The sequence below is a fragment of the Dendrobium catenatum genome, unplaced genomic scaffold, assembly GCF_001605985.2.
Source record: "Dendrobium catenatum unplaced genomic scaffold, ASM160598v2 fragScaff_scaffold_1056, whole genome shotgun sequence".
Taxonomy (NCBI): Eukaryota; Viridiplantae; Streptophyta; class Magnoliopsida; order Asparagales; family Orchidaceae; genus Dendrobium; species Dendrobium catenatum.
The window spans coordinates 4,657,767-4,685,225 of record NW_021319518.1 but is presented as its reverse complement, the minus strand read 5'-3'; the positions used below and the strand labels follow the sequence as shown (position 1 = coordinate 4,685,225).

The following is a 27,459-nucleotide window of genomic DNA, read 5'->3' as shown; positions in this document are numbered from 1 at the left end:
GATAAAAAAATAAATAGTCAAAATTGAATAATGTAATATTTGTTCTACTCAATTCAATTTCTCATATATAGTTCTTCTTATTTTGTTAGTGGAGAGTTTTGACTATACATGAAAAAATCTTAAATTTTATTCTTCCCTATATAAAATTGTTTTATATGGCCTAAACGTAAAAAAATAAAATAAAAATTAAAATTTTAAAGAAAGAGATGGATCGAGTAGGGGCGCATTCGTCATATCACTCAAATTTTAGCCCTATAAAAGCCTGCCTTCGTCAGTGCAAGTAAACTTTAGCTGCAAAGATTTCCACGAACCCCGAGAGAGAGAGAGAGAGAGAGCGAGCGCGGTAACTGACCACTCCGATAGTCGGAATCTCTGATTCCGGCGATTTTCTGGCGTTTCGTCCGGCAACTTATTGGTTGCAGCGTAGTGTCTTTCTGCTGCTTGTCCCTCTTATCTCTACCGGCGGCGGCGGCGGCGAGTGAAATTCGCTGGAACGCTTTGAGTGGGGGGAGCCGAGAGGTCCTCCAATTGGGATTTGTTTCATGATGGGATTTTCCTTATTCCCGATGAAGTCATCAACGCGCATGTTGTGGAGTACAAGCTTCTTCCGCCACAAGACCATCGTTTTTTTCTGAGGGTAACTCAATCAGAGTAGAACAGAGCATCGATCTATAGCTGTTAGTATCTTAGTAAGATATTTCACCTATAGTATAGTATAGGAAGGGGGAAAGGGAGATCTCACCAGGGAACGATCGGATTAGGCCAGAACGATGGACTCGGGACGACTCATCTTCGATTCGTCTTCCTCTCATGGCGGCCACATGCTCATCCTCGGTGGTTCTGGTAGCCCTCTCTTCCGAGGTATTCATTTCTCTTCCAATCCAGCTATTTTTCATTGGTTTATTTTTGGGTTTCACTCTTTTGTCTGGAATTCATGTGAATTTGGGCTTGGGAGTGATGAAGGGACCAGATCGATGCTGAGCTTGGAGGAGGGCGCGCATAAGCGTCGCCCCTTCTTCACAACTGCGGAGGAACTCCTAGAAGAGGAGTATTACGACGAGCAGCTTCCGGAGAAGAAGCGACGCCTCACCCCGGAGCAGGTAATCACTCGCTCTTTCTCTGCCATCTGAAAATATTCCATGGGGCTAAAGAACGGTCGGGATTTGCTTGGTAGATAAACGTGTTTAATGACGCTAATTAGGGATTAAACATATCACCTGTGGCGTTTTTGTGGGTCTCCCCATCATCACTTTGATTCTTTTTTAGCATGGCGGTATTGGGTGTTAACATCAAGGGAATTTAATTCTTCAACTTTAGAAAGTCTTTGTGCTCACGTTTGTTAGTGAGTTCTTAATTATGAGTGCTGATGTTCTTTTGTTTTTTTAATTATTCGTAATACTGGAAAGTTTTCTTTTTTTGAAAGCAAAGCACTAGATAGTGGAAGCAAGCTACTAATTACAATATTGAATGGTAATAAAAAAGGTGCATCTGCTTGAGAGGAGCTTCGAAGCTGAGAACAAGCTAGAACCCGAGAAGAAGAGCGAGCTGGCGAAGAAGCTTGGGCTGCAGCCGCGGCAGGTGGCCGTGTGGTTCCAGAACCGCCGCGCCCGCTGGAAAACGAAGCAACTCGAGCGAGACTACGAACGCCTTAAGGCCTCCTATGACGCTCTTCTTGCCGATCATGACACCCTTCTCAAGGACAACGACTGCCTCCGCTCCCAGGTACGTTTTCCTTTTCCTACAAACCGAGGACCCTCCCTTTCCTCGATATGTCGTGTCCTAATCCGGCGGCTTATTGTTAATTTGCGCTAGTACTGCTCGTGTTTGTCTTTTGTTTAAGAAAAATCATTTCATCTCCTGTTTTAATTCTGAAATAGCGACAAAATCCATTTCTCTTACTGAAGAAAGAATCGTTTCATCTTTTTCTCAACATGCGCACATCTTAATGCCATCTTAAATTAAGAAGCGCCTTTCATGAATGTTAAGTTCATATTTATGTACTCTGAAAGGTTATGACCGGTAAAGAACCCGGACAAAAATCTGATCAATTTGGATGCATATATGAAAGAAGACATGGAACGTGGAATAAAATGCATGATTTGCTTTGAGTTTTATGCTAGCAATTAAGGTATGGACGATAAGCTTATTAATGTAAGAAACAACTTGTACAGTTCCGCTGTAATTAAAGCACTTTATAACTTCTTCTGTCCGCTTGTCTTTTGTCTATATTAGCAGAGCTTTTAAAAGTATGTACGTTTGTAGACAATCCTAATTAAGTCCAGAAAAGATGGGTGTTATTTTATTTCAAATTAACTTTTATCTTTTAATGTGCTGGAGTCAAACTTGAACATGAATCAGATTTCAAAATGTTGTTTAGGCATGTAATTATTTATTTATTTATTTTTATCAAGATTGATTTATAATCGAGTTTGATTATGTTAGAGAAGCTGTCCACGTCAGCTCCATGACTCATTAAAGAACTGTACGGGCAATCAAGATAGGCCCTCTCTTGTATCTTATCTTCTATATATAGCTTGTATTGTGTAACTCTTTGTATCATTAAGAAATCATTTTCTTCCTTTCTCTCTATTTCTCTCTTCGGCTTGTTCATGGGTTTCATTCAAGAACTTCTTCATGGTATCAGAGCCAGAAGAATCGAGTGAAGTCGTTGATGAACACAACATAATATTTGAATCCATTGAGAGAGAACCGCGGGGAAGGTCCCCAGATATCCGTATGGATTAGTTGAAAAGGTTTATCACATTTAGAGATGCTAGAAAAGAATGGTAATTTGTGGCTCTCGGCCACATTACAAGAAATGCAAGTAGGTAAAGAATTGAATGAAGTACGAAGATCCGGGATCTTTTTGGCGAGGGATTGAAGAGCCTGAATGTTCGGATGACCGAGCCTCGCATGCCATAAAGAAGCAGAGTTATTTGAGGCTTTGAAAGCAGTAGCCGGTGCAATGCCTCTAGGAGAGGTTTTGATGTGGTAGAGACCATTGCGATTGCGACCGTGGAGAAGAGGTTGATTGTCCTCGCGATCCTTAATAGAGAAACCATTAGCGTCAAAACAATTAGTAACATCATTGCCAGCAGTTAGTTTGGAAGTTGATAATAAATTGTGAGAAATGGACGGCATATGTAAAATGTTTCGAAGATGTAGCTTACGCGTTGAGTCCGATAAAGGCAGTATGCCTTGTCCCGAATTCTGAATATGTAGGGTGTTACCGTTGGCAATAGAAACGGAGTCGAGGCCGTTGTAGGGAGTGGAATGATCAAGATTGGTAATATCTGACGTTAGGTGCGACGAAGCCCCCTAGTCCAAGACCCAGTCCGTCGAGGATAAGTATTGTTGTTGATCCGTGAGAGCCTTGGAGTTGGATGGTGGGGCGTAACTCATATTGCACCGGTGCCAGCAGTTTAGTGCAGAATGCCCATTCTTGCCGCAAATTTGACAGGTTGGTCTTTGCGTGGAGTTTGAACTGTGAGGAATGGAAGTAGAGGTCGGAGTTGGACGCGAGTTTGAGCCCCATCCGCGAGACCTGTTGACGACCTCTGCTGTATGTATTCCGGCTTGATAGAAGAGCAACCGAATTTGATTGTTGTTGTGATTCTTTAACCTGTTCTTGATGGAGATTAATCTCCTCACTGCATAAAAGAGAGGAAAGAATGTCTAAACTGATAGGATTCAAGGATGTTTTGGTGGAGGTTTTAAATGCATTGTAAGTGGATGGAAGGCCATTTAGGATATATAAGATGACATCCTCTGTGTCGATCGTAGATTCGGCCTCAGCTATGTTGTCGACGAGTGTTTTTATTTGTGCAAGATACTGCTGCATGGTGCGATCTTTCATTTGTATTTGATGTAGCTCATTCTTGAGCTAAATTACATGAGATCGGTTCGTAGGTTGGAGTCGTCTCTCATGGGTGGACCAAACTTCGTGCGATGATTTGAGAGTAATGACGTATGGAAGAATGGGTGACAAAATGGTGGAGAAAAGGGCAGATGTGAGATTTCAAATTAGCTGCCAGTATACGCTTGAGCAGAATGGTCTAGCCGAACATAACCACCGTCACCTCCTCGATCTCAAGCGGACTTTTCTTCACGCCTCCTACCTCCCGCACTCTTTCTGGGCAGAAGCTATTTCAACAATCAACTATTTAATAAATAGGCTACCATATTCTGCCATCTCCAATCAAACTCCGTACCACAAACTTCACAACAAACTCGCAACGTACACTCATCTTCGCACTTTTTGGCTGCTTGTGTTTTCCATGGCTGAAACCTAAAGCACAAAACAAATTATCTCCTCTTTCTCGGCTATTCCTCCCAACACAAAGGTTACCGATGTCTAGATTTGTCTAACAATCGTGTTCATATCTCTAGACATGTTATCTTCCTTGAACATCAGTTTCCGTTTCAATCAAAAACTCTCCAGGTTCCCTCCGCACCTCAGCACACCAACCCATCCCCATTGTTGCTTGTCTCTACTTCCACTATCTCTCATCATAATCACTACACGTCTAATTCTCTTTGCTCCACAAATCCTGTAGCTTCATCTCATGAACCTGTTACCAAATCCTCTTTTCACAACCCCTCTTCGGACAGTCAACCTATAACTCCTCACACGTCTTATGTTTCAGCTCCACCCATTCAAACTCACCCAATGCAAACACGCCTAAAATCTGGCATATTCAGACCCAAGAAAATATTTGATCTCTTCGTCACTTCTTCATCAGAATCCACTCCCATCTCATACTCTCAAGCCAATAAACACGCCCATTGGTGCGCTGCCATGTCCTCCGAATTTCTCGCTCTGCAACAGCAAGGAATGTGGTCCCTCATTTCTTCTTCGACAAATAAACCTATACTCGGCTGTAAATGGACGTTTAAGACGAAACTTCATTCCGACAGTCAAGTGGCCCGATACAAGGCTCGTCTCGTCGCTCAGGGTCGCTTTTAGGAATACGACATCAACTACATAGAAACTTTCAATCATGTAGCCAAAATGGTCACGATCCGCATGTTGCTAGTCGTAGCTCTACATAACAATTGGAACGTCACCCAATTAGACATCTCCAATGCGTTCTTGGACGGTGATCTACATGATGAAGTATATATGCGACAACCGACCAGCTTTGTTGATGCTCAACACCCTCACCATGTGTGTTGTCTACACAAATCCATCTACAGATTAAAACAATCACCTCGCCAGTGGTTCCAACAATTCACCAATGCTCTACAATCGCTTGGATTCACATTTAGTAAAGCTGACCCTTCATTACTTATATTTAATCATAAAGATACTCATATTTTCATTCTTGTCTATATAGACGACATACTTATCACAGGAAATGACAACAACAAAATTCAACAGATTCTTTGGCAGCTACACTCAAAATTTAGCATTAAGCAAATGGGTGAGGTATCTCTCTTCTTAGGCATACAAGTCCTTCGCACCTCAGAAGTCTATTTCCTCCATCAAAAGCACTACGCTCAAGAGCTTCTAAATTCATCTGGTTTCTCAAACTGCAAATCCTACTTGACACCCATAGGCGTCAAACAATCCAACTCAAATAAGGAAGGTCTGCCATTCCCCGATCCTCATATGTCCGCAAGTTAGCAGGCTCCCTGCAATATCTGTCGATCACTCGACACGACATCGCCTTCTCTACAAACGTCATCTACCAACACATGCACCAACCGCGTACCACTGATTACCGAAAACTCAAAAGATTGCTCAGGCACATCAAATGAACGATCAACTACGGCCTTGCACTCAAACAAGGCAACCTTCAACTCTGCACTTATACCGATGCCGACTGGGCATCCGATTCAGCCGACCGCAAATCAATATCTTGCTTCTGCACCTACTTGGGTCATAATCTTATTTCCTGGTCTGTCAAGAAACAAACCACAGTGGCCAAATCTTCTATCGAAGCTGAGTACAGGTCCCTTTCCTCCGCTACCTCAGAGATCATTTGGTTGCGTCGCCTTGCAAACGAATTTCACATACCTCAAACCTCTCCAACCAAAATCTTCTGCGACAACACCTTCGCCATCGCCCTTTCCATCGCCCTCGCCAACAATCCAGTCTTTCATGCTCGGACTAAACACATCAAAATCGATTATCACTTCATCAGTAGACATATCAAACAAGGTGCAATCAAAGTTCATCACCTCAGTACTGCCGATCAAATAGCATACATTCTCACCAAACCTCTCTCCACATCTCGGCTCCGATCTACACTCCAAATTAACCATTCGTCCACCCGAATGATTACTTTGCGGAGGAATGTTAGAGAAGTTGTCCACGTCAGCTTCATGATTCATTAAAGAACTGTACGGGAAATCAAGATCGGCCCTCTCTTGTATCTTATCTTCTATATGTAGCTTGTACTGTGTAACTCTTTGTATCATTAAGAAATCATTTTCCTCCTTTCTCTATGTTTCTGTCTTCGGTTTTTTCATGGGTTCCGTTCAAGCATGGTTTAAAATTGCGCAATATGAGGCTCGCCTTGAGGCCCGCCTTTGTGCAATTCCAATAAAAAACGCCTCGATGCTTACGCCTCAAGTTTTTTTTATGAGGCTTGCGCCTCAACCTGGTTGAGTCCCGCCTCGCCTCACTGGCATGAGGCTTACGCCTCACGCTATATATATTAAAACTTACATAAATCTTGAAGTAAATGCCCGACATTGGACTCTATAGGAGAGGAGGAAGGGGAGTGAGCAGTTCATCATAATGATGATTCAAATGAAGAACCACTTAGTGATGACAGTGCTGATGACTTATGAGTTCTTATTTGATATGTCATTGCTATTTATTTTTGGAAATTTGAATTATATGTTAATGAAAAGAATATTGGGTTTGGGAAAGATAGAATTTTGAGTTGAACTATATTTCATGTTGTCTTATTATTGGGATATTTTGATTTCACTTAATATCTTATGCTTTTTTATATTTTATATTATTCACTCATTAGTATATAAAAAATTTATCATTTTGTGTTCACACAATCTTTTGATTTTGAGGCTTACACCTCAAAACGTCTCGAGGCTTATGCCTCGCCTCACAAATGAAAAACGCCTCAATACCCGAATACGCAATTTTAAACATTGCGTTCAAGAACTTCTTCAGATTCAAGCCTGATTTATGGTCTATGTGGGGCTCTCACTACTTTTTGAAAGGTGGTTATGGAGCTGTTCTAGAAAAAAGAACTCTTTTGAAAGCTTAAGTGTATTATAAATATTATACTAAAAAAAAAACAATAGCTTTCATATAGCTAGCACACTCTACAAATTTCATTGTAAAAAGTAGGTTAGCACCACTTAAATTTTTAAAAAGCAGTAAGAAAATAAAAACCATGTATTTTTAATTTTTTTAAAAAATAGTAACCAAATATAAGTGTTTCAATAATTTGAATAACAAAATGATGAAAAAACTAGCCCAATCAAACTCTAAATTATAACACAAATTGAAACTCATAAATTTTTATCTACCATTGATTTATTTATAATTATTCATCACAGCTTAAAGTAATTATTAGTGCGCTAGATTTTTTATGTTAAAGTACTCAAAGAGTTGAATTGGTGCAACTAAAAGCTACTGAAATTGAACACAACTACATGATCTCTAAAATTCATAAACTTACGGTTGAATTGAACATCCCTTTGCTATGATTCCATTGACATCATATTTGTGTGAATCTTAACTTGTTAGAGGCTGATGGGTATGAATACCAAGAGGAGGATGTGAATTGTTGTTCTAAATGCAAATCAAAATTCAATGTGTGATAAAGAAAATGTGAGAAAATACCTATGAATGAAAAAAAAAAATATATATATATATATGATTTGTCACCGACCCAACCTTAGTCCATGTACAATCCCGCATTAGGATATTGCTATAATTCCCCACTTCACTCCTTGAGCTAGTGGTAAAATTATCACGTATACACTCCTACATGGACAAGTGTAACCCAACACGGTACAACTAGTAACTATGCCCTCTAATTCTTAGCAAAATACAATGCAAGAATAACACGCAGGAATGAAAAGAACAACAAACAGAATCTCTTAACATTGCTTTGTCATTGAAAAGAATACACGAGACAGAAGCTTTGCAATGAATCCATCACTAGGCTCTTCTGTGCTTTTGATCTTGATTTAACTTAAAAATTTTTAGATGGAAGAGTTTAGAATGAGAGGATTGAAGGATTTGTAATTAGATTTCTAAAATTCTAATGGTCTCAAAGAGAGTCATCTATAAGCTTATGTCTAAGTTCAAAAACCTCTCCAACCATTATAAGCAATCCCGACAAAATCCTTTTAAGGTTTAAATAAAAATCAAGCATAATTTTTAGAGATTGGGAAAATTATATGCACGATCACCGATCATACTTGTAATCTTTCATAATTCTGCAATCCTTAAGCATGATTGTAGTTACCAATCATTTATCTCATGTATAATTAAGTAAGAATGGAACTAATGTTAAAAGTTGCAGGAATTTGTTATGTCGCTAAGGTTTTATGGTGGTTAGTTTTTAATGGATACAAAAGATTTAATCATATGTATGATTGAGCATCATATGTATAAACAAAAATGTATGTACGGCCTCTATCGTATGTGCATTTAACGAGTGAATTGAAGTTTGGTGGGAACGAAGATTCAGAACTATTCGTCCAAGCTTGTGCAACTAGCTGAAGTACAAAATTAAGTTCGTAGAAAGTTTAACATCATTTTTGACTAGTTAAGAAACTTATATATCATCATCATCATCATCTTGAACATGCTTGTATTGAGATCCATGGAACTAGCTAAGTATTGCCATTAAATGGTTGAAGAATAAATGACTCAAGACACTAAATATACATTCTTTGATAGATTGAGCTTGAGTTCTTCCTCCATGTTTTCTTGGTCATTGCACCGTGTATCTAAATTTGATCAATTCATTCATCACAATCTTTACATCCTATCAATCATGTTCTCGCTTAATTAAAATTATTAATATTTTCAATCACATGTTGGCTACCATCAAACAAGCTCATCACATCAATTAGCTTATGGGGTGAAAATTCTCCTTATATTTTATGATGACAAACCAATATTGATTAATTATAAGGATTGAGGTGCAAAATAACCTGTCACAACCTGACATAATTTGACCCTAATATATGACATACCACTTCATAATGAATCATTATAGGAGAAGTTAAAATCATATTCAATCTAAAAACTTTATATCAATTCCAAAACAAATAGTTTTTTCTCAAAATTCACGATCTATTTGGAAGGAATTACAAACCATTTGAATTACACACATAGGCACTAATGAACAATCTTAGAGTAATAAATGCGGAAATAATAAACCATAAATTTCATTTATATATATGAACTATTTCATAAAAAGAGTCATGCATAATAAATCATGATATCCCAATGTACATCAACAAGAAAACTTTTTTTTATTATGATGACAAAATATTACGTTTAAAATCTCTCATGCACCTACCCAATCTACCTTCTAATTGAACTGTAATCTTAGGGCTCCTTGACCTTACGTAAAATCAAAAAGACATGCAAAAAAAAATAAAGTGGGCAAAAAGCCCAGTAATTTACATAAAATCTATAGTTGACATCAGTGCATGGATGAGAACAATATGGTTGCTTGCAGATTAATTAGCTTGTAATTAGAGCATACATTGTATCAAAGTTTAATTAGCTTGTAATTAGGGTATTGAGGCGTTTTTCATTTGTGAGAGGCGTAAGCCTCAAAATCGAATAATTGCATTAAGAGAAAATAAAAGTTAAAAGTTATTTTTTATATAATACCAAAATAATATGCTAAAGAATGGCATATTAGCTTTTTATTGAACTATGAAGAAACAAATTGATCATATGAAAAAAAAAATGCACATGAAGTAACAAGTGATAAATTACATGAAATAGAATTGAAATCTAATAACAAAATAACATAAAATATAAGAATTGCATAAAAGTATCAGATAACATCAAGTTTAACTTCAAATTCCTTCTTTTTCACTTACTCATCCACAATTAATTCTTAAAAAAAGTTAAAATAGTTGTCAACAACTCAGAAATCATTTGCATGGTCATCAGTGAGGGGGTTTTTATTGGAGTCATCATCATAACAAGTTGATCTCTCCTCTGTCTCATCATGTGGAGTCCATGTCTCACAATCTACTTCTCCATCATTTATTTTAGTCATATTCGTCTTTCATAAATATTTGTCATCAATTTAATGATGAGAGTAATACTCTTAAATTTTTAGAGGTGGTGGTAGTGTGTGGCTTTCAAGTGATCCCCGAAGATGGCTACGATAGTGGTGGCTATGACAAAGGCGGTACGCAAGAGGACGAGGAGTCGCGAGGAAGTTGTTGTGGCTCGGGGGTGCATTAAGGCATGATTTGTTTCGGGCTTTAGTTTAGTATTTAGGTAAGTTTTAACAAAAAACATATATAAATAGGGTGAGGCGTACCGCCTCACGCCAGCGAGGCGAGGCGCTTCTCAAGGCGGGCCGCAGCCAAGTTGAGGCGCAAGCCTCATAAAAAGGTTCAAGGCGTAAGCCTTGAGGCGTTTTTCAATGGAATTGCGCAAAGGCGGGCCTCAAGGAGAGCCTCATATTATGCAATTTTAAACAATGCATTGTATGTATGACATGATATTAGTAATAGAACTTATGTACAAACCAAGTTTGTATGCATAACTTAACATTAATAATAATGTATGTATTGAAACATGAAATATAATTTATAATTTTTTTATAAAAGAATATAATTTATAAATTTTTTTTGGATTCCTAATTAATTTTAATTATAAAGAATATAATTTATAATTAATACTAATATAGATATCAGATTAGCCTCTCCTAAGTCACGAGGTCTCATCACTCTAATCGCTCCGCAGATCTTTAGTTTCAGTCTCTTCATAAAGTTCCTCTCCAGTATAGTCTCTGGAAGGCGATCCAATCGACTGGTAAGGTACTCGAATTGCTCACAGTACTCCACAACAGCCTCCTTCTGTATCAAAGTGAAGAACAGCTCATAAAAGTCTCCTCCACTGCTAGTTTGGAAAAGTTCCAGTAGGCAACCCTTAAACTCCCTCTAGGTCCTTATCGGTTGCCTCATATCCCTCCACTGGTGCCATGCTAAAGATTTTCCTTCTAAGCACATCTCGGCTACCGTCGGTCTCTCAGCCTTTGTCAACCTATTGATGGTAAAATACCCTTCAATCTTGTAGATCCACTCATGGACATCATCTCCCTAAAAAATAGGCATCTTCTACTTCCTCAACCTCAGATCGCGTCCGTTCTCTCTGTTCCCTTCATAATTTTCCCTTCCTCAAGGGGTGGTTTCCCCCAAGTATCCCAATTATCCCTTTTACATTCATACCCAAGCCTTTCATCAAATTCCTACATTCTCCTTTCAAATTCAACACCCCTTGGAACATAACAAACCCCTCCCCTTTTAAATTGAACCCCCCTTTGGTCATAATTACACCTTTCCCTTGCAAATTCTGCCCCTCCTCTCCAAATCATCACATCTTCGTTCTTGCCCTACCTCCTCACTCCTCTCCCCATACCCTCTACCCGGCTCCTCCCTAGGAATAGGCTCTAAGAGAGGTATTCTCTCCTCTCTTTTGAGTCTCCACCTCATGATCTTCCTTTTGCCTTATTGGATTAGAGTTTTCCCCTCTTCCTGGGTTGCCCGAGGCTTCCCTCGCCTCTAACGACGTCATTTTAGATTGGCCCTCGAGCAACTTCTTCAACATCTCCTCTAGGCTGGAAAAATTCTCGTCCATTTTCTCGTGGATGGATGAAATGGGACTTTTGATATATGAAAGTTGAGTGTGGAGATATGAAATTTCATTTTTCAATTATTTAATCTCCCCTTCCAACACTTCTATCTTTCTTCATGCCATGAGTACATGAATTTAGGCTCCAATAGCAAAGAGCAACAAGTTTGACGTGAATTATGGCCTCCAATCGGCAAAAACAACAAGATCGGATACAAAACGCAGCAAAATTCAGCGTGGAAGACTTGTATTTCAGCCCAGTAAGTTGCTCTGATACCAATTTGATAGGAAACACTTGTAGATCTCAAGAATTTTCTAGCAATCTTTGAAAAAATAGTGAGAATTTTCCACAAAAATCCACACAAAACCAGGAAAACAATAGATAATTTATATTATTTGATGAAATGGAAATGAAAAATACTAAGTTACAATTGATCCTCTATTTGAGAGGAGGATCTATCCCTCCCAAATCTCTAGATGCCATTAGAGCCCAAAAACCTAAGAGATCTCAAATTTCAGCCAAATTAAAGATGCCCTAACACTAGGAAAACAAACTCTTTAATGCATACAATCCAAAAGAAAATATCTAAACAATCCTTACATTCAAGTTTCTCTCCTAACGCCTTTCAAAATCCTTCCTAAACAGCTCTGTCCGACTTGGGCAGTCGGATCGTGCATACAGGAGACGGAGAAGTTCCTCATGTTTCGCATACGGGACCGGCTGGACCGGTCTAACACCAGGCTTATCAATTATCATGCCTCCGGACTCCATCTTTTCAATATCTACCAAAATGTATATGAAATTCAATAGCTACCAGAATGAGTAATTAAAATTTGCATCCTATAGATGTAGAATTTTCGTTACTATGGATGACTTGCCAAGTCTCATTCTTCCTCTTTGATTGATTAAAGATAGTTAAGATTCTCGTGAAATAGTCCTGCGAAATTTCGGGCTCCTCCATGCACTCCTCTACTTCATTGTAATTTGTAAGCATTTTGTAGAATCTCCTATGCTTGCATCAAAGGTGGTAGCCACCACAATCTTCTCGAATGCTGGTTCATTTATCTATTGATTGATAAAATATAATGTTTTTTTAGTTTTTTCATTCTTTTGACTTTCTTGGAGGGCTTCTCTTTGTTGATGCTGAGAATGATTCCTTGTTGTAGCTCTTTATAATCTTCATCAACAACTTCACACATATCTTGTGATTCAAGAAAAGCCTTCTTTTGAATAGTCCATTTATCGATTTGATATTGCTGAAACAAGAAAATAATTGTTATAAAAGAATGTTATTATCCATGACCAAACTGTTATCACTTCAATAGAAATTAGTAGAAATATAATGACTAGCACAAAAATTGACAGGAAAATAGTATTGTACTTTGGAAGATTTTTTTTTTAACTTGAAATAACTTTTGCCATTCAAAAATGAGCCCATGGCATATATTTGTTCTATAATGATTTATTTATGCAATACAACTCTAAATGATGAGCTATAGTACAATTATCTAAGGGTTACATTTCAAAATTAGAATTGACTTTTAGTATGCTCCATTATGCATGTATTTACCTTTAATATGGTCAATAATATAATTTGATTCTTAGAATTCCCTGCAATGCTTGAAATTCTCTGAATATAAGTAGGTTAAATTTAATTTTAAAAGAATGGAATGTGTGGATTCAAATTATAATAGTTGAATTGTCTTGGAGAAAAAGAAAGCATGTGTTTGATTTGACGATATATTCAAATTGGAAGTGGGTCATTTTTTGTCAAGATTAACTACTATCCTTTTATGTGAGAAAAATCTCAAAATTAATATTAATGTATGATTGATGTTGATTAGGGGTGTAAGTGAGCCTAATTGAATTGTGAGCTGACTCGGGCTCGACTTGATTAATGGCTGGTGAGCCGAGCTCGATATGCTAACGAGCTTAAGCTTGAGTCAGCATTGACTCGACTTGTTAGCTCGCGAACTGACTAGTTTAAACACATTAATATAAAATTCACTTAAAATATATTAAAGTGCAAAGTTGTTAAATTTTTTTAAAAAATATAGCTCATTTTATTATATTAAGTTATTTTTTTATTATGTTTTCTACTTTCTCGTTATTTTAACTATTTTATTATAATAATTTCTCGAATCATAATAATTTTCTCTCTTTCATGCTAAACGAGCCAGCTCGAACTCGTAAAATAAAGATCGAACTCGAACTCAATTAATTAATCATGCTCAAGCCAGAAGTGACTCGAGCTCGGCTCAACTCGTTTACACCCGTAATGTTGACTACAACTTAAAGCCAATTGAAGATAAATTTTTTTCTTTTTATGAAAGATTTGGTCATTGATCAAATTTGCTGAAGAAATAAACTCCTTATTATGTCTTACATCATTACTTTCACATTTTTTTTTAAATCTAATCCATTAGAACTATTTAAGATGTATTTTTATACATGCTTCCCAATTTTCTTTTAATTTTGAGTGCTTTTACATTATGAAATCAACTAGTCATCTCACTACTTAGACCTCCACGAGAATATTATTTTTTAAACTAAATACATGATCAAATCATCGTGAAATTTTGTGAAATTTATCATTATACTATTTTTTATGATGAAGTTTATGTTTGACTCGATAAATGGCAATTAAATTGTCGCTATTCTTAGCAGGTGATTTCCTTAACAGAGAAGCTGCGAGAGAAGGAGCTGGAGGTGGCGGTGAAGGAGCTGGATTCAGACATTGAAAAGACAGCCATTGAGGGGCAACCATCTCCACCATCAATGGAAATGCTAGCCACGCTTCAGCAGAGAGGTGGCGATAGGCTCAGTACAGGGAGCAGGGGGAGCACTGTGGTGGATGGCCAGGGTCCACCGGCATTGCCGGTAGCCGACAGCAGCGTCGATTCTTACTTCCAGGAGAGCCTGATTGAGGGAGGTGGCTGCACCAGCGACGATGGCTGCAGCTATCTCCCCGGCGACATATTCCAGAACGCCAGTCATGCTGATAACTGGTGGGTTTGGAGTTAGATTAAAAGGCAGCCAGGTACTCCTCAGCTGCTCTTTATTTTTCCTATATTTCACAGTTCCTCGCACTTACTAATCAGCAACTGCTGCTGCTATCAGTCTCTGTAGATGTTGTCCTAATATGGCTAATGTTTCCAATAAATTGCCTTTGAGGTCCAGGCAGGTTTAATGATGGTATTTAGTTATATAGAGATGGTACTGTTATCGGGTTTGTCTGGAACAAGAAGTTTTCATATGGTTTTGAATGTCTGTAATTTTCTCGTATCTTTCATCTTTTATGTTATTTATCATTTTAGAGGGTTACTAATGATTTAGTTTTTTTTAAAAGATCCGTACAAAAGCTAAATTACCAATAAAGAGGCCAAACTGTCTGATGAACGAACTTTTATTTTATCCAGTGAACGTACGCAGAGGAATGTTCGGTTTTAGGCAAAAAAAGCGCCTGTACCGAGTACCGAGTACAGAGTACCGAGGTGTACCGAGTTTTTTCAAAAAACTCGGTACAGGCGCTTTTTTGCCTAAAACCGAACGTTCCTCTGCGTATGTTCACTGGATATAATAAAAGTTCCTAATGAACGGGCTTAATGACATAAGCTTCTCTTTTTAAGATTTTATTTGCAACGGCTTTCTTACTGTTTATTAAAATAATTTTTTAGTATAAAAATTATATTTGTTGTATTAAAAAATTGCTTTATAAAATAATCTAATAAATTAGAAATTTTTTAGTAAAAGATTAGCCTAAGATAACTTCTTGAACTTTAACTATATTTACTCTTTATAACAGAAGTATGATAGTAATCCTTCAACCATCCAGCAAATCTTCTATTTATGTTTGAGCATAGCAACCTCGCATCAGCTTTCTATCAAAGCTTGTGAATTAATAGCTTCGTTTGAGATAATTTTATGTCATTATTTTTTTTGTTGTTTTCAATAAAATTTTGAACTAAAAAATTATTTTAAAAAACATTAATAAAATTGTCTCAAACAAAAGCTTATTTTTCATTATACATATATTAAAACCACTCCCCCATATTATTCTTGTATTATAATAGTATTGATATCATCATAGCACACCCTTCTTCAAAAGCAACATAATCCTCAGAACTGATAAAGAGATAAACTCGACAAATCATATTGAAAGCCCCTGTCTTAGGGTAAATTATTATGTCCGGACACAAATCCGGACGCGTCATGTCACCAAAATACATCGGGACCCAGTGTATTCGGGTGACGTGGCGGGTCTGAATTGGGTGTCCGAACGTCCGGTGACCGGACGTAATAATTCGCCCCGCCTCAGACATCAAATTAGCTCATTTTTTTAAAACCTCAGGATGTTTAGTGCGGCGATGTGATGTGCATCGAGAAGCTATCTAATTCTGGAAAATATATTTGCTGATTGTTAAAATTAAACTACGGTAGATTAATATGTACATTAATGGACTCTCCTTTGAATGCTTTTTAAGTACTGAAATGTTAAAAACAAGTTGGATGTGCTTACGAACTGAGAAATTTAATCCATAAGCCATCGTACTGATGAACTCTGTAATGCGATAAGGTCCAACAATTTTCTTTGACATGCTTATTGTTGACACGCGCAATCGAAGGTTTCACATTCATTTGATGCTGAGCTTTTGCATATTTGATCGTAGCATGCATAGCAAATAATTTCTATCCTATAAGGTGGAATCTGATACTTCAATGGTTCAACTTCCTCAAACATATGCTGGAATAAAAGGCAGTCGTTGAACATAAAATGCTTGGTTTGAAGTCATTTGGGTAGCCGAGTGAAATTAGGGTTGTAAATGAACTGAGCTGAGCTGAGTAAGTGTTTGTTCATGTTTGAGCTTGTTTATTATCAGCTTGTTCAAGATTGGTTCAAGCTAGATTCAAGCTTTTTTATTTGGGTTCGAGCTTGATTTGTTTATGTTCATAAGGCTTATCGAACCTAATAGTAAACAATCACGTAGAGCATGAACATATATATAGGGATTGTTTTTGATCCACCAAACGAGTCTATTTACGAACAAACAAGATCATAAAATGATTCTTCTTATAAACAAATTAGAACAAGCTCGATAAGAAGCTTGATTAGATCTTTATTTGTATATTTTCATATAATTTTGTTTAAAGTTTAGGTCATTAATATAAACAAGCAGAACACATACTTGTTCAAGTTTGTTTATTTGATATTCAAATATTTAAAAAAATTGTTTAAACTTGTTTGATTACTTAAACAAATAATTATGCACGAGCTGTAATTGAGCCGAGTTACAAGTAGTTTGTCGAACGCTCAATTTATTTGTAGCTCTAAGTGAAATCGTGTGCTGTAATATAAACCTACGTACCCAACAAAGATAAGATGACCATAAGCTCAGATCTATTGAAGTACTGTATAATCTTGCAAATATTGTTCCAATGTATGGTTTAAACTTTTGATTTACCCATCTGTTGCAAATTTTACTCTGTCTCTCTCTCTCTCTCCTCTTATGGATGGAGACTTATTTAATTTAAACTCATAAATTTGGATGCCTTCTTATGTGTTTGACCTCATTGCTATTACTTTGCATGTTCATTATATTTGCTCTTTGCAGACAATTATGTATTAAAAATTAGGTTTTTCTTAATAACTGATATTGGAGCATAACATAGAATAGGATTATAATGAAGTATGAGAAGTTTGATGGCTTAATAAATTTTGAGCTTTGAAAGGCCACTATGCATGATATATTAGTTCAAATTTATGAAGGCACTATTATGGCATTTGAATATATTTAATATTTTGAGTGAAGAAAATAAGGTATAGATTGGATGAAAAATTTCTCATGATATGTTGACAGGATTATATATAGACAAAATTCTTGAATGAAATAATAACATATGGGACTCGTACATGCCTATAACTTTCTAACAAATATTATAAAAATTGTATCATATTTGCTATGCTCATTGGAGAATGTTATCATTAAATAACATCTTATTGTAAGTTTAGTGTTTTTTTTTTATTTTTTTTGTGGAATATGATCGTGTCAATCACAATTGGGTTGTATTGTTGTCTCAGATCTTAATTTCATTAATTGGGCTCACTGGAGGGTTGCAGGGGGTCTTCCCAAAATTTTTTTTTGTTGGTGGAAAATAGAGAGCGGATCGCCGCGACACTTGAAATTCCAGCGTTGCGACATGTCAGACAGACTGGAAACAGAGCGTGGAGTGCCACAGTGCTACGAGCCGGGTTGGAAAATTTTTTGCTTTTCATGAAGGGTTGTGTCTCTTGGTGTTTTTAATTTGTTATCTCTTTGTTAGTTTTTGTGTGAGAATCATGTAAGTGTGAAGAGAGAGATAAGGAGAGTAAGAGAGAGAAATGTACAAATTCTCTCAATTTTTATAGTAGATTTCTTGGTGTTTATGATGCAATGTCACTTTTCCTCAAAGAGGTATTCAGTGTCTAACACGTGTCCGATACGACACGCCTCTGACACGTGCCAAACATGTCAAAGATGTGTACAATTAAAAAATATTAAAAATAAATTGGACATATGTGTCTGACACATGTCTTAAATATTTAATGAAAATATTTTAAACATAATTTCTTGTATTTCAAATTTAATTTATTATAAAAATAACAAAAAATTATTTCCTCTTCATAGCCCCAAATCAATCGACCGTATTCAACATCTCATTCCACGAACATTTTTCATTTTCATTTTTCTCTAGTGGTTAATGATTAGGGTTTTACAATAATACAAGATGTCGTCCATCCAATGTCATCACAACATTAATGTTTTGAAATCATCTCAACATTGAAGTACGATGTTATTTTCATATTGACGCTCGACGCCAGTAATTTCTACACTCACAATCACACCCACGTGTTGTCCCGACATCTAATCATGAACATCATCTCCGCATCAACAATTGACGTTGTCTTGACATTGAGGGTCGAATGCCCGATGCCCATTGTACAACATCAATGTCCCAACTCTCGACAACATTATCATCTCCCCTTTCTATACATGACAGGCCTCCACGTCCGACTCTCGATATCTTAATATTAATCATTTAAGGAACTTAAAAGACCCTCAATTCTCCCCAAAAAAAATTATCCAGCTTGAAATCTTCTACATCTTAGAATCAAGCTTCTCTTCGTCCAAGAAACACAAAAGATAAAAAAAAAAAAATCAAGAAAACTTTATCAACACCTATAATCCTTTGCAACAGCAATTGAATCCACTATACTATCTATATATACAGTACCGATCTCACTCAAGATCACAGCTCTTACAAAAAACTAAGCTGAGATCACATACGAACATCTGCTAAATCTGATGACAGTATGTATACAAAACTACTTACAGCCTAATATGAATAAAAGAATAGAACTACTTCGGTATATACTTTACATCAAACACAGAGGAAGCTTTGGTCATAGAGCATGGAGCTTGAAATCTTCTACATCTTAGATCAAGCTTTCTCTTCGTCCAAGAAACACAAGAAGAAGAAAAAAAATCAAGAAAACTTTATCAACACCAATAATCCTTTGCAACAGTAATTGAATCCACTATACTATCTATATATACAGTACCGATCTCACTCAAGATCACAGCTCTTACAAAAAACTAAGCTGAGATCACATACGAACATCTGCTAAAACTGATGACAGTATGTATACAAAACTACTTACAGCCTAATATGAATAAAAGAATAGAACTACTTCGGTATATACTTTACATCAAACACAGAGGAAGCTTTGGTCATAGAGCATGGACGATAGGATCATGGAACGCTAATACTGGAGAGTATCGCTGGTCATTGAATTGATGTATGTAGTTCAGCAGCGACCTTGCCTTCTTACTGGCTTGTCGGGAACCATCGGAGAGTAAAGAGTACAGCGATGGCATGAGCAATGGCATCTTCTCCAACAAGCTCATCGCTTTATCTCCGCCATTTTTGCATATCGAGAGCAATGCGGAGACGCAGTACTCCCTTCCTGAGGAAGAGCTCGAGCTCCGCAACACATGGACGAGATGACTCAAAACACAAGACTTGATAATCTCGTTGGTGCCATCGGGTCTTTCTGCAATCTTAGCAAGAACACCGACGCAGTCGGTCACAAGATCTTCTTCATCTTCCTCTGATTCGAGAAGCTCAGCGATCACGGCCACTGTATCCGCCGCCAAAATCTTGGCTTGGTTGCCTGAAAACAAGAGCAGGCTATATATGGTGACGATTGCATTCTTCTTTGCTCTGTAAGTTCCATTTTTGAGCAACTGCACAAGCGAGGGAATGGCTTCGGGTATTTCTCCGATGGCTTCCCTGCACGCCTCCATTGCAGAGAGGTAGAAGAGAACGGCGGCAGCGTTCTTCTGGGATTCGACCTTGTGCCCAAATCTCATGACTTGGACGACCGGAGGGAGACCCCCGGCCTCGAAGATATCGGTTCGGCCACTGTGGTGCTTCGAGAGATTGAGCAGAGCTGCAATAGCGTTGTCTTGCAGTGTAGGATCCGATGATGAAGACAGAACAGAGAGTAACCACTTGACCGCGCCAGCCTCGACCAAGCAGATTCTGTTAAAAATGTTGGATTTTGAGAGGATTCTTATCTCGTAAGAAGCCATGTTCTTCTTCTCCGACTCTCCGGTGGCTAATTTGCCGGCAAGGACAGTGGTGGCCATCCTAATGGCTCCAACCGCCGCCGGAGAAGCAGGGGAGAGTGTCTTTGATAAATCCCTCTTCCGCGCCTTACCTTGATGAGCAGTCAGAATGCCATTTTCATGGCAGTAAAGGCTGATCAGCTGTCGAATGATGAAATTGGGGATGAGGTCGGCATTTGCGAGCACCTCGCCGGTTACAGGGCAAGTCTGGTTCCCGGACTTCAGCCACCGGAGAATAGAAGACCTGTCGTAAGTCTGGCCCGTGGAGACCGTCACCGGATCTTTCATCAGTTCAAGAGAAATCGGGCAACGGAGGTCGTCGGCATTCAGTTTCTCGACGGTGACACTTGATTCTTGCCGACGGAAACACTCCTCTATCTTCCTGCTCTTGTCGTTCGCCGTTTTGTCGAAGAGCACAACCAGAGAGTATACCATAAGCCCCATCGAGCTCCAGAGGAGTGTCGCTTCCCCGTTCCTTTCCTCCGCGAAGATTTCTTCTTCCAAGAACGCAACTTCCGCGAAGCAATCGATCCAAGATGTGATTTTTAGGTGGTTTAAAACTCGTCGAAGATCGTTGGGGTCAGGAGACTCGCCGGATTGGAATTGCTTGAGCATTGAGCGCACCGACCTACCAGCGAGCTCATCTACCCGCTCGACGCCAACCTCGACGCGCCTTGCTTGGCCGGCGAGGAGGCGCACGAGGTCTTTGATTTCAGCCGAAAGGTCCACGGAGTCGAGCGGTATGAATTCGAGGGCGATGGAGACGGAGCGGAGAAGAACGCGGAACTCGCCTGCGATACGACTGGCGTTAAGGAGGATCCAAAGGCGGGCGCCACCGCGAGCACAGTCGGCGAGGAGAAGACGAAGCTTCTGAAGAGTAACGTGAAGATCGGAGAGGCCGAGCACGGCCGAGCGAGTAAGCGCCGTGGAAAAGGGACGGAGATCGTCAAGGAAGGCGACGATGATGGTGGCGTACCGGAAAGCCTCGCGCGCGGCGCGGCGGTGAGTGCCGAAGTTGCCGGTTTGGCGGCGACCAATGACATCGATGTCGGCGGCAAGGGTTGAGAGGTCGGCGAGGAGTGCGGCGGGGGAGACGGCGGAGCACGGATTGATCGCCGGAAAGCTCAGGAACCGGCGGTCAGAAAAAGTGTAATGAGTCATGAGGAGGAGAGTCACCTTTCTTATTCGGTGTCGGTTGAAGCAGGGCAGGAAGAAGCAATACATATATTAGAAAGGAGATGCCGGCAAGCCGGCGGAGGGACGCGTGTCCTCGGAGGGTTGGAACCTGGAAGGGGGGCTCAGATATTTTGTAATGACGACGGATGAGATACACGCGGCGGACGATGAGGCTTCATCTGCTTTTCCGACTGGTTAATGGATGAGACGTGGATCATTAAAATAGAGACGGATAAATGAAATGTTTGCAGCCTAAAGGGTGAAGTCAAAGAATTATCGGGTGAGATTATCGGAAGTTGCCGACTGGTTGGCCGATGCTATGGACTTCGTCGAAATTGTTGATTTCCTTTCTGGAAGAGGCCATCAGCTGGTTAGAGATGAAATGCGGTTCTGAATTTGGGTGAATAGACCTAAGGGGGGGCTTTAGACTTTTGGCAACTTTACTACCCTCCTGTCTGTGGCAAATTATTGCATCCGATCACCTGACAGAGAGATTCATTCTCTGTCTACAGTAAAAACGCGGGTATTGTAGCATACATGCGCTTTACATGCGCTTTAGTGTAGACAGAGAGAACGAATCTCTTTGTCAGGTGACCGGATACAATAATTTGCCCCTGTTCTTAGGGGCTGTTCGGTATTGAATTTACAGCCGGATTTAGACGGGATTTATGCTAAATCATATCAAATCGTTTTTGTGCACACCTTAAATCCCAGTGCTCGTTAAATCCCAGATTTACGGATTTACAACATAAATTCGGGATTTACTAAATCCCTCGGTTTGGTTTTGCGGATTTACAAATTCACTGACAACCGGATTTACCAAGCTCCCGTCGTTTTCATGTATAAGGGCGGTTTTGTCTTTTCTATTTAAATAGATATATTGCAGGTATTGAGGCTATGAAAGAGTATGTATGGTTACAAGGTTTTCTTAGTGGATTTGATATTTTTTACAATGTTATTACTGTGTTTACAGATAGTCTAAGTGTATTGTATTTGTGTAAAAATCCAATTTTTCATGAAAGAACAAAGGATGTGGATGTTTGTTACCATTTCATTCGTGATCAGGTAAATTCAAGTGTTGTAAAGCTTACTAAGATTTCTACAAATGACAATCATGCTAACATGGCTACAAAAGTTGTTTCTTTTAACAAATTTAGACACGGTCTAAAAATTGTAAAATATGTGTAAGTAATGGTTTCAAGTTTTGGGCAATTTTATTTTTATTTTTATTCCTATATTTTATTGTAAAACAAGGTGGAGAATTGATATTAGTGTTTTAATTAAAATGAGCTAATTAGTTTAATTATTTAGTTAATTAAATTAATTATCTTATTGTTTTCAGCTTTATCTGATTTCTTTGTTTTCTTGTATAAGGGTTGTTTTGTCTTTTCTCTTTAAATACATATTTTTAGGGTGCTTTGAGAAGAAGAGTTGTGTTGAGAATCTTATTTCTCTGTTTTTTCATGTTTGAGAGCGGAGAGCCGAAGTGAGGGTTAGGGTTTATTTTTTTGCTTCTTGTGTGAGGAGGAAGAAGAGGGGGTTAGAGAAATCTGAAGGATTTATTGTGTGTGTTGAAGAGGGTGAATCTTTCTTGTCTCTCTTGCTATTCTATCTTCTCCGAGATAGACAATCGCAAGGGAATGTCAGTTGGAAGCTAAAATACAGACTATGAGGCTTGATCCTTTTGCAATGCTTGGTTATTAGCTTAAATGCATGTAATATCTTTCTTATTTTCATAAGAAAGAAAGGTTACATTGAAGCATTATTTCAATTTGGGGATTTATCTATTCTATGGCATATCCGACTATATGTTGTCTCTTTGGCTTAATTTCTTTTAGAATCTCGTAAAAGAAGTTGAAGGAATCTTTGTTACTGTTTGTTTGTTAAAGATCTGTTAGTGATCTTTTGTATGTAGAAATCTCTTTAGCTGTGTTTCTATTTCTGGTTTCTTTTCAGCTAAGTCGTTAGTTGGTTGCTTAGAGAGTTTTCTTTTCTGTTTATATAATTCTTGTACCCAATTTTTTTCACTCATATTTGAATAAAGGAGATGATCGAGGTTGTCCCATGGATATAGAATTCGCAATAACTTGAACCACATAATTCTGTTATGTTCTTGTTTATATTTTTCCTGGATCTGGATTTTTTCTGAGATTATATTTCCATCAGTTATTTTGAAATCAGTAGTTATATTGCTTCTTGTGAGTCTAGAATTATTTTGTAAGGTTCATATTGCAAATACATCTATAATCTAGATAAAAAATCTTGAAATATTCTATTGGGCGGTTGATTTGTATCTTCCACGAACAACACTATTAGAATTGAAAGGTTATTGTTTAGGGATCCCCTAAGCCTGAGGAGGCTATTACAGATAAAGCTTTTGGTTAAGTAGAGGTGGAAATTTGGATAATTATTAAAGAACAAATTAATCAAGTCATAATCTTTGAAGAGCGCATGAAGGGTTTTTTTTAGATATGATGATGGTGAACATAATTGAAACACCATAGGAATTGGGTCCAAGTGGAGATTTTAGCACTTTAGAGACATTTTATTTTAGAGATTAATCAGTTTGATTTGATTTTTTAGTTCAATACATTATAAAGTAAGCCTTTGGTCCCTAAGCTGGTCTTTAACCTCCCAATAAAAATGGAGATGGCTCTTCCAATGTTCGTACTAACTTTAAAAGAAACTAATGGTAAGTTTACCATAGCGTCCAAACTTATGAGATGACATAGTGATAATATAAGAGATCCAATATTTAGGAAAGTCGTCATTAAAAATGGAATGATGGATGATGAGTGTGTTGTAGGGAGATTCTTTCTTGCTAATGGAGTTTAAAGTTAATGAAACCGACCATATTTATGATGCTAAAGACTAGGATAATTATCAAAATCATTGCTCCTTCTAACAAGGAGGAAGTTACAATCTAATAACACAATCAATAGTTTTGGTAGGGGACAACCTTGAGGGTCCAATAAAAGGGGCTTTAATATATTATGATTATGAATGGGGTATAAAGATACCTAGGATGTCAGCTAATGGTGGTGTCTACCAAATGAGGCCTAGATTGGCTTATTTCCACTAAAGAAGGACAAGAAAGAGCTTAGGCTATGTTTGACAAGACTAAGCCAAGTCAACCTCATTACAAGAATGAAACCATTAAATTCTAAATCTATGTATGGCCCTCTTTTTGAATGTGTCTAATGCTTGTGGTCTCTCTTTAGTGTAATTTTCTTATATTAGACACTAGTTTAGTGGAATGCCCCTTATAAGCATCAAGCATCCCATACTCTGACAACGACTTAACTTTATTATCATATGGTCATCACCATATATCAGAGTATAATATTAATACCAATTCCCTAAGAATCAAAGTGATTGCTTCATACTTGGTCCTACCTTCTGGGTTGGTGTGCCACTATGAGATGCAACCTCAATAGCTCACTATTAGTCATTTGACACCTCATTATCCCTTATTTTCACCACCTATGAGAATTTTATAGTTCGTTCAATTGTGCATATTAAGGCTGTGATCTCTCGAACAAATGAAATGGAATATTATCCCATTCTACATGGTTCATATCACTCCCATCATTCATGTGAGAGAAGATGACCTAGTCAATTAGGTGCATAGCTTATATCTCCCATACATATCTAAGGCTATTTATTGTAGGTCTCCTTAGCCATCAAACTCTTTATCGTCTTCTCTACTAGGATAGAAAATTTAATGGGAGGATTCATTTTATTGCATGATACCTCCTATCTTCATCTCTTAGGTCAAAACACATCTTAGATTGAAGGCTAGTCATCCTTCCATGGTCATTAAAATGCCCAATTGTGGATGCCCATTATCACCTTTCATATTCTTATGATGATCTTATTTAAGAAAAAAAAAATCTCACTCCCAAAAGAAATAATGGTCCTAAAAGAGGATTGTCAAGAATTAGATTATCTAATATAAATTTTTGGTACATTAAATTTAAATTCATCCACCACTTTATATTTGAAACATTTATATGAAAATACAGTCAACTTAGATAATAAGAACTAATAATTGAAATTGTAACAAATTATAATTATGGTGGAAAAAATATGCCGAAATGATCGATCTAATAGTATTCTTAATGCATAGTTATGAGTTAATCATACAAAAGGGCACATAATTAAAACATTAGGATGCTCTTATATGTTACATATGTTTAGTCCCTTATGATAGTGATTGACTGAATGTCCATTTTTCATGAATGTCCGTCACTAATTACTTATGAACTAGATACGTCAAAGTAGACATCCAAAAATCTTAATTTGACTTTCTAAATGAGATTTTATTTTGAATGCCTACTAGACTAGCCTCACTACCTATTTGACCCCTTCATGAAAGATAATGACATTAGTATTCATTCAACCTGAAACTAAAACCATAGAAAATTAAATTCACACTTATTATGATTGACTCGCATGATCGCGCGCATTCGATCGAGCGTTAATGTGTTTATTATCCTTGGATGCTTATGTTTTATCTATATGGGTCTCATCAACAATTTTAATTTTAGACGGTTCATACGAGAAGCCAATTAGACATTGAATGTGATGACATATTGCTCGCTTTGCCATTTTATTATGGAAAAAAGAAAATCAAACAATCAACTTTTTATGTTCCCCCATTATTCATAGGAAGCCCACCTAAGTCTAATTAACCAAAGGGAAAAAGCCAGGTATTGCAATCATGATGTTGGACTAGTAAATATTCAAATATCTCCATGCCTGCAAATATAAAGTCAACTCCATATACAAGTAATGCCTATGGCAAGTCCAAACAATGTTACACCTAGCCCTCATGCAATACCCCTAAACATGAGTGTAGCATAGATAAGTTGTGGATGAACACTATCCCTAATGCACTCAAATAGAGAAGTTTCATTTACAATCACCAAGCTTTCAAAATAAGAACTGATCTTACACTGCCCTACTATATTCTAAATTAAGAATCATCGATAAGCTACAACTCGATAACAAAATCTCATTTTTGAGCCTTAGTGGCATTCATAACCGTATCAATTCTGTAAAAATGTGACGGTTCTACCGCTATAACCAGCAATTACGAACATTTTCACCAACGAACTTGAAACGTTCGTTAAATGTCATTGCAATACAATATAATCACTACGGCCTAGCTTGCAACGGTTTTCAAACCACTGCAAGATATATAGTGGTGGTGAATATTGTTGGGAAAGCCTATTATTAGTGCTGCAATAGTCCTTTTTTTATACTGATCTTATGAATATTAATTGCAGTAGTCATATTAATTATAAAAATTATATACGTTCGTTAAATGTCATTGCAATACAATATAATCACTACGGCCTAGCTTGCAACGGTTTTCAAACCACTGCAAGATATATAGTGGTGGTGAATATTGTTGGGAAAGCCTATTATTAGTGCTGCAATAGTCCTTTTTTTATACTGATCTTATGAATATTAATTGCAGTAGTCATATTAATTATAAAAATTATATCAAATCTCTAGATAATTTTTGAGAATACACCACCAACTAAAAAAAAATAGTGAGACTCCACTAAAAAAATACAAATTGGAAGGATAATAGTAAGATAAAGCTATCTTACAAAAGAATCTTTCATGATTTCTCAAAATATAAGAGACAATTTACATGTATTAAATCTTATTAATTATATGAATATTTATTATATAAGTGATGATGATAATTTAAGTATCTCTTTGATATGTTGAGAAATTAAAACCTATATTTAAAATATTTAAATACAATATATAAAGGATAA

At 37.4% G+C, this 27,459-nt stretch overlaps 2 protein-coding genes across 3 annotated transcripts; one reads left to right on the top strand and one right to left on the bottom strand.

Annotated features, from left to right (window-relative positions):
- Positions 1-281: 281 nt before the first annotated feature.
- On the top strand, positions 282-15,143 carry LOC110108812 (homeobox-leucine zipper protein HOX16-like). 2 transcript variants are annotated; one of them, XM_020839609.2, is made up of 4 exons: positions 282-861; positions 964-1,100; positions 1,483-1,722; positions 14,487-15,143. In XM_020839609.2, the coding sequence occupies exons 1-4, from the start codon at positions 771-773 to the stop codon at positions 14,841-14,843; spliced, it is 825 nt and encodes a 274-aa protein (XP_020695268.1). In that variant the 5' UTR covers positions 282-770; the 3' UTR covers positions 14,844-15,143. The 2 variants fall into 2 exon arrangements, with proteins under 2 accessions (XP_020695268.1, XP_020695270.1); XM_020839611.2 differs by having other exon boundaries at positions 956-1,100.
- Positions 15,144-19,357: 4,214 nt separating this feature from the next.
- On the bottom strand, positions 19,358-21,862 carry LOC110108815 (U-box domain-containing protein 19-like). Its single transcript, XM_020839619.2, has one exon. It carries the CDS (start codon positions 21,710-21,712, stop codon positions 19,589-19,591), a length of 2,124 nt encoding a protein of 707 aa, XP_020695278.1. The 5' UTR covers positions 21,713-21,862; the 3' UTR covers positions 19,358-19,588.
- Positions 21,863-27,459: the final 5,597 nt, after the last annotated feature.